This window comes from Mustela lutreola, chromosome 12 (assembly GCF_030435805.1).
Source record: "Mustela lutreola isolate mMusLut2 chromosome 12, mMusLut2.pri, whole genome shotgun sequence".
In the NCBI taxonomy this organism is placed as follows: Eukaryota; Metazoa; Chordata; class Mammalia; order Carnivora; family Mustelidae; genus Mustela; species Mustela lutreola.
Genome location: NC_081301.1, coordinates 37,101,771 through 37,113,976, shown reverse-complemented (window position 1 = coordinate 37,113,976; position 12,206 = coordinate 37,101,771). Strand labels below are relative to the sequence as shown.

The following is a 12,206-nucleotide window of genomic DNA, read 5'->3' as shown; positions in this document are numbered from 1 at the left end:
CAGCTAGGGTTGTGGTCCTGAAGTCCTGGGATCAAGCCCTGTGTCGGACTCCTTGCTCACCAGGAAGACTGCTTCTCCTGCTCCCACTCCCCCTGCTTGTGTTCCCTCTCTTGCTGTGTCTCCTGTGTCAAATAAATAAAATCTTTAAAAAAAATGTATTTTGTTTCTCTATAACTCACCATGTATAACTTTTAAAATAACCAAACAACAAATATATGCTATTTTTAAAAAAACATGTTTTCTATTATACCAGTGCTGGTATTAGGGATTATTCAATATTTCAGCTCTCAGGGACCTTATTTCAACATTTAACTTAAAGCACTGGTGAAAATAACTTATTGTCACCCTGACTCTCCAAGTCTAAACTATATCAAAAGTGTCTTACTCTTTTGCAATCACCAAAATCATATGTTCTTGCAGGGCTGGAACTGAAGAAAGCACTCAAAATCAGGACCGTATTTCAATGTGTGCAGGTAAGCTAATTGCATGAAAGACCTACTCAATTCAGCTACATGCTCTTTGTTTTTAACTAAGCTTTATGTCTCCTGGTTGGCTGAAGTGAATTTGATAGCCTTAAAAAAATCCTGTGGAACACACACACACACACACACACACACATTTTTCCTATTGCAGAAGGCTAGTTACTATTTTACCTTCAAGGATGCATTAGATGTATCATGTTACACTATAATAAATAATAGAAATAGTTCTGCTAGTGGAATAATAGCAGATCCTGGCAAGTAGCAGCTGTTTGACATACATGAACAATATCATCTTTCTCCCATCTGGAAAGTCCCAATTCCTCACAAACCTTCCCCCATCAAGGTACTTCTATTTGTTGCAGAAACTGTTCACTCTAATTTTCTGTAAATAAGGAGTAGCTGCTCTCAGTCATGGAGCAAGGCAAGGCAAGTCTTGCCCTTGACTGATGCTACCCTCTCCCCCACACACCCCCCCAAAAAGATAAAAATAATTACCTGATACAAGAATGAGGGATTCCATAGTTATACCCTGAAACATGAGAGACTCTTTGAATAATGGGACCATCACAATCCCCCAGGAGTGGAGAATAGTGATTTGATGAAAAGAGTGAAGTGTTAGTTTCTGTTTGCACATAGGAACCAGCAGCTGCAGCACTCAGAATTCTTGTTTTTGTATGGTAGTGGGAATCATCTGGCAGCATGTGCTCCAGCACTTTTAGGTAACTAGACTTCTGTTCATTTGCAGAAAAATCTGATAAACTGTGCCTTTCAAACCCACTGTTGCTGGTAGTTCTGTCTTTGTTGTCAGCAGGGGAATCAAAATGCAGTTGTCTGCGAGGGCCAGATCTGGATTCCCGAGGCTTACTACACAAGCTGTCTGTCTGAAGAGGATGCTCGGGGCTATTGACTGCTTTATCTTCTTCCTGCATAATTTTAATGATTTTGATAAGTTGGAAGAGACGTTTGCGGTCATTCATGTCACGGACTCCCAATTTGGAGTAGTCCTTCATTGTAACCTTGGCTAATTCATCTATTTTTTGAAGGCCAAGGGCAGTAAAATGAGGATAATACTGTGCAAGTTCAGCTTCACAAAGACATTCATACAACCAGGACGTCATTTTTGTGAATGAGTTTCTATAAATTCTGAAAAGGAAAAAAAAAAGCCATTTATTTGAAATATAGTATATATAATTAATCCTTTAAAAAATGAAAATCACGGGACGCCTGGGTGGCTCAGTTGGTTAAGCAGCTGCCTTCGGCTCAGGTCATGATCCCAGCGTCCTGGGATCGAGTCCCGCATCGGGCTCCTTGCTCGGCAGGGAGCCTGCTTCTCCCTCTGCCTCTGTCTGCCTGTGCTCACTCGCTCACTCTCCCTCTATGCCTGACAAATAAATAAATAAAATCTTTAAAAAAAAAAAAAAAAAATGAAAATCACAAAACAAACATGCAGAAAAATCCATTCTAGCATACCAAGTTTTCAATTATATTTTTCTTCTGAAATAATTAAACAGCATAGAGCATAAGCAAAGATGCTTATGATGCATTGGTAGTAACAGATGTAATTTGTTCATTTGCTTAATACAAATGGAATTTCAATTGCATATATATTCAGGTACATGCACATAGACACACAATGCAAGAGACTTACTTATTTCTAAGAAGTTCCTTCCAACCTTGCAATGTCTACTTAACACATGCCACCAACTACTGAAACCTTGTTCCCAACCACTGATTGTAGCAGGACTAATTTTAGATGTTCAAGTTAATGTCAAGGCATGTTGCACAACTGTTTCCTATGATTAATGAACAAAGGCTAAGCACTCTTTCAGAATGGAAAGCAGAATTAAATAGCAAACCACAGAACTGATATAACTCAGGAAATCACATTTGTATCTGCTGAGTGCTGATAATGAATAAAGAGGTAAAAACACCATTAATTCAGGATCTCAGGTTATTCTAAAAGGTAGGTGAAGGTGGATGGTTGTAGATGTTAACTTGTACAGAATATGAATAAAATAATTTACCTAGGATAAATAAATAAATAACCTAGGAAAGTAATACTGCAGTCAAGATTTTATATGGTTGCTGGAGCACTTGACTGGCTCAGTCAGAAGAGTATATGACTCTTGGGTGCCTGGGTGGCTCAGTGGGTTAAGCCGCTGTCTTTGGCTCAGGTCATGATCTCAGGGTCCTGGGATCGAGTCCCACGTCGGGCTCTCTGCTCAGCAGGGAGCCTCCTCCCTCTAGCTCTCTCTCTCTCTGCCTGCCTCTCCGTCTACTTGTGATCTCTGTCAAATAAATAAATTAAATCTTTAAAAAAAAAAGAATATATGACTCTTGATCTCAGAGTCATGAGCTCGAGTCCAACATTGGGTGTAGAGACTACTGAAAAATAAATAAATAGGGACACCTGGGTGGCTCAGTTGTTTAAGCAGCTGCCTTCGGCTCAGGTCATGATCCCAGCGTCCTGGGATCGAGTCCCACATCGGGCTCCTTGCTAAGCAGGGAGCCTGCTTCTCCCTCTGCCTCTACCTGCCATTCTCTCTCTCTCTCTGATAAATAAATTTAAAAATTTTTTTAAAATAAATACTCTTAAAGAAAGAAAAAAAGATTTTAGAGGTGCTTGAGTGGCTCTATCAGTTAAGTGCCCAACTCTGGATTGTGGCTCAGCTCATGCTCCCGGAGCTATGAGCCCCACATTGGGCTCCACATTCAGTGGGGCATTTGCTTGAGATTCTCTCTCTCCCCCTCCTCCCCTTCCCCACTTGCATTCTCCTCTAAAACAAAATCTTTTTTTTTAAAAGATTTTATTTATTTGACAGACAGAGATCACAAGCAGGCAGAGAGAGAGGAAGAAGCAGGCTCCCTGCTGAGCAGAGCCTGATGTGGGGCTCGATCCCAGGACTCTGGGATCATGGCCTGAGCCGAAGGCAGAGGCTTTAACCCACTGAGCCACCCAGGCATCCCTCTAAAACAAAATCTTGAAAAAAAAAGATTTTATATGGTTGAATATTGAAATGCTTAAAAAAAATTTTAACACCAAGGTATTTAATCAAATACTAATAAATGATGTGTTAATAACACACAATCCTGGTACATTACTAAAATCAGGACCCTGAGGAATTCTTCACACCACTGTTAATTAAGTTCAAGTTCATGAAAATATTAAACACTAAATTTTCTTTCTAAAAACTGTTTTATAATTCAGTTTTCAAAATTCAGTTAATTAATTTTTGGTAACACTTTTCTGTTTTCCATTTTAATTTATACTTTGTCTTCTTTCTAGGTGAAACAGAGTTCAGGGCCAGATAATAAAGGTGATTAAAGTAACTTGTATAATTAACTTTGGAGGAAATGCTACTTAGGGCAAGGAAAAAGCCAAAGATGTTATACATCCTAAACTCATTCTGCCCTTTCCCATTCATGGAATATTTGGGGGAGTGGGGGAAAGCCACAAATTCTTTGCATGTCCTTTCACATTAAGAGGCAGTGTCTTTTTCCTCCCATTGCATCTAGGCTGATTTTGTGACTGTGACAGAATGTGATGGAGCCACACTGTGTGACTTCCATGCCTAGGCCTCAAGAACCCTTGCAGTTTCTGCTGTCATCTTGCAATTTGTTTGCTGCCATGTGAGGAAGCCCAGCCAACAGCCATCATCAAAGCCAGCCATGTGACAGAAGCCATCTTAGAATACTTAGCCCCAGTGGCACCACCAAATGTTTGCAGCCACATGAGTGACCCCCAGTGAGACCAGAATTACCTAGCTAGGCCTAGCCCAAATATGTGACTCAAGAACTGTGGGTAGGGCACCTGAGTGGCTCAGTTAGTTAAGCAATTGCCTTCGATCAGGTCATGATCCTGGAGTCCCAGGATCAAGTCCCGCTCGCAAGACTCCTCATCAGGCTCCCTACTCGCAGGGAGTCTGCTTCTCCCTCTGATTTTCCCCCTCTTGTGTTCTCTCTCTCTCTCTCATTCTCTCCCTCTCAAATAAATAAATAAAATCTTTAAAAAATAAAAAAAGAACTGTGGATAAATAAACTAGTAATTGTTTTAAACCACTTAATTTTGGGGCAGTTTACTGTACAGCAGTAGATAACTGCAACACTGCTTCTATGCCTTTTTAAGTGTTGTATCTTTGCCTGAAATGTTCCGAACCCTGGATCCTAAAATGAGTTAAGCTCATCCTTTCAAAATAGCTCCATAGCTCTCTGCCCCACCCTCCCATGAAGCCTTCTTTCATTTCTCATCCTCTACTATCATTGTACCACCAAGCACCCTATGTGGTAGCCAAATTAGGCCACTAATCCCTTTTACTACTGTCTCTTCTACCTGGAATATCTGTCTTTCCCAAGAAAAACCGTACTTATATTTTTCTTCTGTGAGGTATGCCCTAGGCAAAGGACTATTGGTATTTCCTTTGTACTTTAGTAATAATTACAGTACCAACTAATATTGTTGAGCGTTTATTATGCAGCAGGCACTGTTCAAAGTACTGTTTGTTAACCTTCAAACAATCCTATGAAGTAGATACACGTGTAATCTTCGGCAAATTACTTATTTAACATCTATGAAAGTCATTTTCCTAAATTGTTAAATGGGAAGGCATTAGTCCCCCCAGCACCTAGGATTAGGATTCAATGAGAAAATACTTGTAAAACTCTCAGCATAATATCTGATACATACTCAGTGCCCAGGAAGAGTTGGTAGTTATTACTACCATGATATCTTTCTTTTCTTTCTTTCTTTCTTTTTTTTTTTTTTTAAAGATTTTATTTATTTATTTATTTGACAGGGAGAGAGTACAAGCAGGGGCAGTGACAGGCAGAGGGAGAAGCAGGCTCCCTCTGAGCAGGGACTCTGATGTGGGGCTCCCTCCCAGAACCTGAGATCATGACCTGAGCTGAAGGCAGACACTTAGCTACCCAGATGCCCCATACTGTGATTTATTTTTGTATTATTAATCTTCATCTAGCACAGAAGCTAGAACAGAATAAGCCTTTGATGTTTTGGTATGTTTTAAGTTACTTCTAAGCAGTTACATTTCCTATGTGATTCAGAGCAGTAACAGGTTAAATGCTATACATTCTTAATTTCTACAGGCTGTACAAAATCCTGTATTTTACACACCCATTCCCTTGGTGACATACCAAACTCTGATTACCATGACCTCTACTGCATTTCTTAATCAGTATCTGAAAGACTAATGTGTTCATCTTGCAATTATGTCCCATAATATCATGGGAGAGGACGATGCTGGAGATAGCAGAAATCTGGATATGCAGATTAAAGCAGCTGCTGGCAAACTTCCACATGAACCAGTAGTATGCTGCTTTTCTGAGTCCTATAGTTAGCTTACATTCTTTTTATTTTTTGTGTTTTCTTCTTTCAGTGCAAAAAGGTGTTTTTATTAAAGCACAGGGACAGGGCCCACGGGTAGAAAGAGCTGCTCTTCTATTTTAAAATTAGATATGCTTTTTTGGTACCACATTCCATTTTACAAAGTTCCCACCTCCTCCTTCTTCTGGGGTAAACATCAGAATCACCCTAGGAACTTAAAAAAATATAAAGACAGTGAGTTCCATTTCAGATGCACAGAAAAAACAAAAACAAAACCAAAACAAAACAAAAAAACCTTCCTAGGTATTGAGGGGGACAAACATAAGAACATTGAAAAAGTTCCCCAGGTGATTATTTTAGTTCACTGATCTCTATCAAAATTACAAATGCAAATGCACTGACCCTCAATTCCACTTCCAGGAACCTATCCTACAGATACTGTGTACAAGTACAAAATGACATAGGTAACAAAGTTATTCACTGCAGCACTTTATTTAATAACAAAGAATTAGTATATGGGGGTGTGTGGGTGACTCAGTCAGTTAAGCAGCTGCCTTCAGCTCAGGTCATTATCTCAGGATCCTGGGATCAAGCCCTACATCGGACTCCCTACTCAGAAGAGAGTCTGCTTCTCCCTCTGTGCTCTCTCTCAAATAGACTGGTTAAATAAATAACAGTAACCCAGTAAATGGGATACTATGAAGCAATTACAAAGAATAAATAAACTCTCAATGTATTATTGAGGAAAAAGTAAACTCTCCAATATATTGAAAAGTGGCTCAGCGGGTTAAGCCGCTGCCTTTGGCTCAGGTCATGATCTCAGGGTCCTGGGATAGAGCCCCGCATCGGGCTCTCTGCTCAGCGGGGAGCCTGCTTCCTCCCCTCTCTCTGCCTGCCTCTCTGCCTACTTGTGATCTCTCTCTGTCAAATAAATAAATAAAATCTTAAAAAAAAAGAAAAGAAAAGAAAAGTGACTAAAGCAAGGTATAGAACAGTTTGTTATGTTTGTAAGGGTTTGTATAAAGGTACCACTTATTAATGAAAGAGAAGTAACTATCTATGATAGATCTATATATTTGCTTTATCAGGCATAAAGTATCTCTGATAGGATGTACGAGAAAGTAATAGGGGGGAGGGGAACTAGTTGGTAGAGGGCAATGTGGGGAGGAGCTTATTATATACCAATAAATGCCAGCAGCTATTACCTTTCCTATTTCTTTTCCTTTTTTTTTTTTTAAGGTTTTATTTATTCATTTAACAAAGAGGGAGAGTACAAGCAGGGAGCACAGCAGGCAGAGTGGGAGGGAGAAGCAAGCTCTCTGCTGAGCCAGAAGCTGGATGTGGGACTCAATCCCAGGACCCTGGGATCACGACCTGAGCCACCCAGGCATCCCACCTATTGCTGTTTCTATTTCACTGTTGTCTCCATCACCCAAAGCAGGACCTAGAACAGCTGTTTTTTAACTTTTGAAACTATGTGACTATATAATTTATTTAAAAAACATATTTCTACATCCACCTAACTTCCTCCCTCCAAGCCTTCTCAAATTGACCTGATACAGCTACTTGTTACTATTTTGGTGTTTTCCCCTCTAGCCTTTTATTTTTTTAATGCATTTTTTAATGTTGTATGTAACATTGTTCTTATAACCATATTGCAGTCTACTTTATTTAACATAGGCATTTTCTTTTTCTTTTTTAAAGATTTTATTTATTTGATAGACAGAGATCACAAGTATGCAGAGAGGCAGGCAGAGAGAGAGGGAGAAGCAGGCTCCCTGCCGAGCAGAGAGCCTGACGCAGGGCTCCATCCCAGGGCCCTGAGATCATGACCCGAGCCGAAGGCAGAGGCCTTAACCCACTGAGCCACCCAGGCGCCCCAACATAGGCATTTTCATATGTTGTTTGTTACAGCCATTAAAAACAGTTCACACAATTATAAATAATATTTGGTGAATAGATGAATTACCCCAGGAATATGTGATTTCTCTCACCAAACTTCTAGTGTTTCAACTGTAAAACTAATAGGGCACTTATTACAGAGTCATATGTATTTACTTGTTGCCAGCCTTGTTTGAGAGATGATGTAAGGTGGCTCTGCCTTATACTATAGTGTGAGTTCTTCAAGAGAAAAGTAGTATGATCCCTTTAGTCTAGCACTTGAGCTAGGAAAGTATGTAACAAGTATTTGCTGGAGGAACACAATCTGCTTAGACAGAGCAAAGAACAAAAGTTCTACCATTTCTACTTTTTAACCAAGGCAACTACGTGATTACGACACTGCATGAAGTTTGCTTATGTGGCTATGAAGCCATTTTCTCTGTTCCCTAACTCTCTACAAGTCTCATCACCCAAAGTAATGGGGACAACCTCAGGGTCCTTACAACCTATAAGAGCCTGATACCAACAGAATATCTTTACCAATGTCACCTTGAACACTTAATATAGTTCAATAAACATTTTATGTAACAAAGCTAATCATATTATTTCAGCACTTCGTGCACAGTTGTTCTACTTCGATGATCTGATTAAACTAAAACTTATGGTTACATTTTATGCCAAGAACTATGTATGTGTAAGTCCTTACATAAACTATTTTGTTCAATCTGGCTAAACCAGAATTCCATTTGATTTTTTATTTTTAAAGATTTTATTAATTTATTTGAGAGAGAGAGAGCGTGTGCATGAGCAAGCATGAACAGGGGATGAGGCAGAGGGAGAAGCAGACTCCCCGCTGAGCAGGGACACCATTGTGGGGCTTGGTCCCAGGACCCTGAGATCATGACCTGAGCCGAAGGCAGAGGCTTAACCCACTGAGCCACCCAGGTGCCCTATCTAGTCTTTATTTGAGAGAGAGAGATGACATGAGGACATGAGCAGGGGGAGGAGCAGAGGGAGAGAAAGCAACTGAGAATGGAACTCAAGGCTGGGTTCAATCTCACCACCCAGAGATCATGACCTACTAAGCTGATATCAAAAGCCCAACGCTCAAATGACTGAGCCATGCAGGCACCCCTAAACAAATATTTTTAAAGTATCTTTTTACAAAAATATTTTTAACTCAGAATCTGAACAAGGTCCACACATTTGGTTGTTACCTCTCTCAAGTCTTTTACCTTATAGAGCAGTACCCCATCCTTCTTTTTTTTCTGTTCCTTGACTTGTTGCATAAACCAAGTATGCTCCAAGTATGAGACATACTAACACAAAAACAAAACAAAACACTGTTCATTTGAAATTCAATTTTAACTAGTTTCCTATTTTGTTTTGGCCTAATCTTGCAACCCTATATTAGAATCAAGTTCCATGGAGCGCCTGGGTGGCTCAGTGGGTTAAAGCCTCTGCCTTTGGCTTGGGTCCTGATCCCAGGGTCCTGGGATCGAGCCTTGAGTCAGGCTCTCTGCTCAGCGGGGAGCCTGCTTTCTCCACTCTCTCTCTCTCTCTCTGCCTACTTGTGATCTCTATCTGTCAAATAAATAAATAAAATCTTCAGAATCAAGTTCCACATTTCTACATTTCAGGAACGAATACTTCACAGGTGTTACCATGTGCTTTAAGATACATCATCATCACATTAGAATATATGCAAATGTCTGCTAGAATCGCAGCATGATTCCTTCATTGTAAAGTTCTCTCACCAGCCAATTAATCCAATGGTTTCATCCAGTGATGACCACTACCTGCCTCAACTAGTTCCTGAAGGGTTGTAAAATGGTGATTTTCTCAATATATCATTACTGGTGGAATTTTCCCGTAAAGAAAATCTTTTTGTGGGGTGCCTGGGTGGCTCAGTCAGTTAAGTGTCTGCCTTCGGCTCAGGTCATGATCCTGGGGTCTGGGGATCGAGTCCCACATCAGGCTCCCCTGTCAGCAGAAAGCCTGCTTCTCCCTTTCCCTCTGCCTGGCACTTCCCCCTGCTTCTGCTCTCTGTGTCTCTATCAAATAAATAAATAAAATCTTAAAAAAAAAAAAAAAACATTTTGTCAACAACTAGGGCTACCTGATTATCCAAGAAGAGTTTGTATATGAAGGGAGGAGTGGTATCTAATTCCTTTAGGATTTGGGTTTTGCCTTTTTGGAGGGAGTGGGTGCTTTTAAAAAATTAATGATTAACTCACAGTTTTTGTTTTTTAAATATATATTCTATGTGCTTCAATTACCTTACTCTTTGACAGCTTCATCTTGTATATTTCCTTACCAAAACCTAAAATTGGCTTTCCTCCAAGAAGAATGTCTCTTAGAAGAAGCTGCCACTGTCCCACATCCAGCTAAAGATTATGCATTCCCAGAAAGTCATTAAGCACAGAGAGCCTGAGCATTAGGGAAAGAAGATCAGGAATAGCTCTATACATCGACAACTAATCCAGAATGGTCGCTATTTACTTCATATTTGAGTTACTGAATATTCTCTCTAGGTCAATTTTCAACTTCAGTGTCAACTTCAAACAATTAGTTTTGGCTTCTGCAAGTATTTATTAAGAAGGATTTTGAGTATGTTAAACCACTAGTAGAATACAGGATGAGAACTGGGGGAGAGGATATTGTTAAGTCATTTCCATTTTGTTTCTTGTGCTCCTCATATATTGGAGTTAAGAATTTACCACTGACAACTTTGTCACACTGTGATAAAATGATGTAAATACTTCTGCAACATAAAGGTGATAGGATACAATAACCACCAAGAAGCAAACTATCAAATGGTATTAGGACCAAAATTTTTAGTAAATTAAGTATTTCAAATATTTTAAGAAATTTGACCTCAATTGTCCTCTACCACTACTAGTTCATAACATTTTAGATTATGAGAAATGGATAAAGGAAGAGTTAGAGATCAAGGCTGATGACGTGATTTTGTTTAGTGTTTGAGCATTCCTACCACATTAATTACAGAACAAAGTCGGTAAATATATACATGTTTTTTTTTTTTTAAAGATTTTATTTATTTATCAGAGAGAGAGGGGGGAAAGAGCGAGCACAGGCAGACAGAATGGCAGGCAGAGGCAGAGGGAGAAGCAGGCTCCCCGCCGAGCAAGGAGCCTGATGTGGGACTCGATCCCAGGACGGTGGGATCAAGGCCTGAGCCGAAGGCAGCTGCTTAACCAACTGAGCCACCCAGGCGTCCCGAATATATACATGTTTATACAAATACACAAATACATATCTGTGCTGCTTTCACCCTTCCTATACCCATGGTAAATAATCTCCAAATCTATTTCAATTTTTTTTCTTATTAAATCCTTATTAAAAGCTGGAATGTCCTTTTTTGGGTGTGTGTACACAATAGCGTACAATTATATGAATTTTGACAGTCGTATGTACCTGTGAAACCACCACCACAATTAGAATATAGAACATTTGCATTACTCTCAAAAGATTCCTCATGTCTCTTTGCATTCCATTCTTTTCTCTACCCCTGGCCAATCACTGATCTGCTTTCTGTCATTATATATTAGTTTGGATTTTCTAGAATTTTATATGAATGGGATTATACAATATAGTCTCTTTTGCATCCGGCTTCTTTCATTTAACAGGATGATTTTAGGATTTATCTGTGATACACATCACTCCCACATTTTACTTAGAAGGAGAAAAACTAGAACGAATCAGTGAGTGGCCCAAAGTAATATAGCTCTCAAGTAAGTTCTAAGATTGGAACCTAAGTTTTCTCATGGCTGGTCCCATGTTCTTTCCACTGTTCCACGGTGCCTACTTCACAAGTAGTGGCAAAGACAGCCACATTGCCATCCTCCTGCCAGGACAGACCTACTATCTACACTGCTCAGCAGACCAGCAGCCTCCTGCATTTGTGCTGCCCCAGGGAATGACTCACACCTGCCACCACCAAGAAAATTCCCTGCAAATCAGTGAAATCCAAATGGGGCCAGATGGGCAGGGTTGTGTGTGTGTTTAAGATTTATTTTATTTAAAAGAGAAGACAGTGTATGCAAGCAGGGGCTGGGGGGAGACTGGGCAGAGGCAAAGGGAGAGAATCTCTAGTAAACTTCCTGCTGAGCAAGGAGCCTGACAGAAGGGCTCAATCCTACGACCCTGAGATCATGACCTGAGCCAAAATCAAGTGTTGGATGTTCAACCGACTGAGCTTCCAGGCATTCTGATGGGCACATTTTTATACATATGGCCCACTCACATTCAATGCCACAAGTATGCAGAGTTCTCCTTTGTGACACCAAGAATCTGCTGGGTCTCAGCTGTTGGGGTAACAATCAGAAATAGTCTTGGAAGAAAGCCAGTTGGCAGAAATTCAAACTTTCTTATCCTGGTGTTAGAGAAAATCAACTGGAAGGAATACATGCAACTTTATACACAATTAGGGAAGTTTATTCACATTCCAGGATGTGGATAAGATCCAACTATTTCACATGTTC

The 12,206-nt window shown here is 40.0% G+C and overlaps 1 protein-coding gene across 4 annotated transcripts in view; it reads right to left on the bottom strand.

The window, feature by feature from the left end:
* KIF24 (kinesin family member 24) overlaps window positions 1–12,206 on the bottom strand; it is a 91,885-nt gene that overhangs the window by 65,419 nt on the left and 14,260 nt on the right. For all 4 annotated transcript variants that reach the window (XM_059141937.1, XM_059141938.1, XM_059141935.1 and 1 more), the window contains exon 2: window positions 978–1,625. In XM_059141937.1, the coding sequence (XP_058997920.1) occupies window positions 978–1,625 (648 nt within the window). The remainder of the gene's footprint in view (window positions 1–977; window positions 1,626–12,206) is intronic.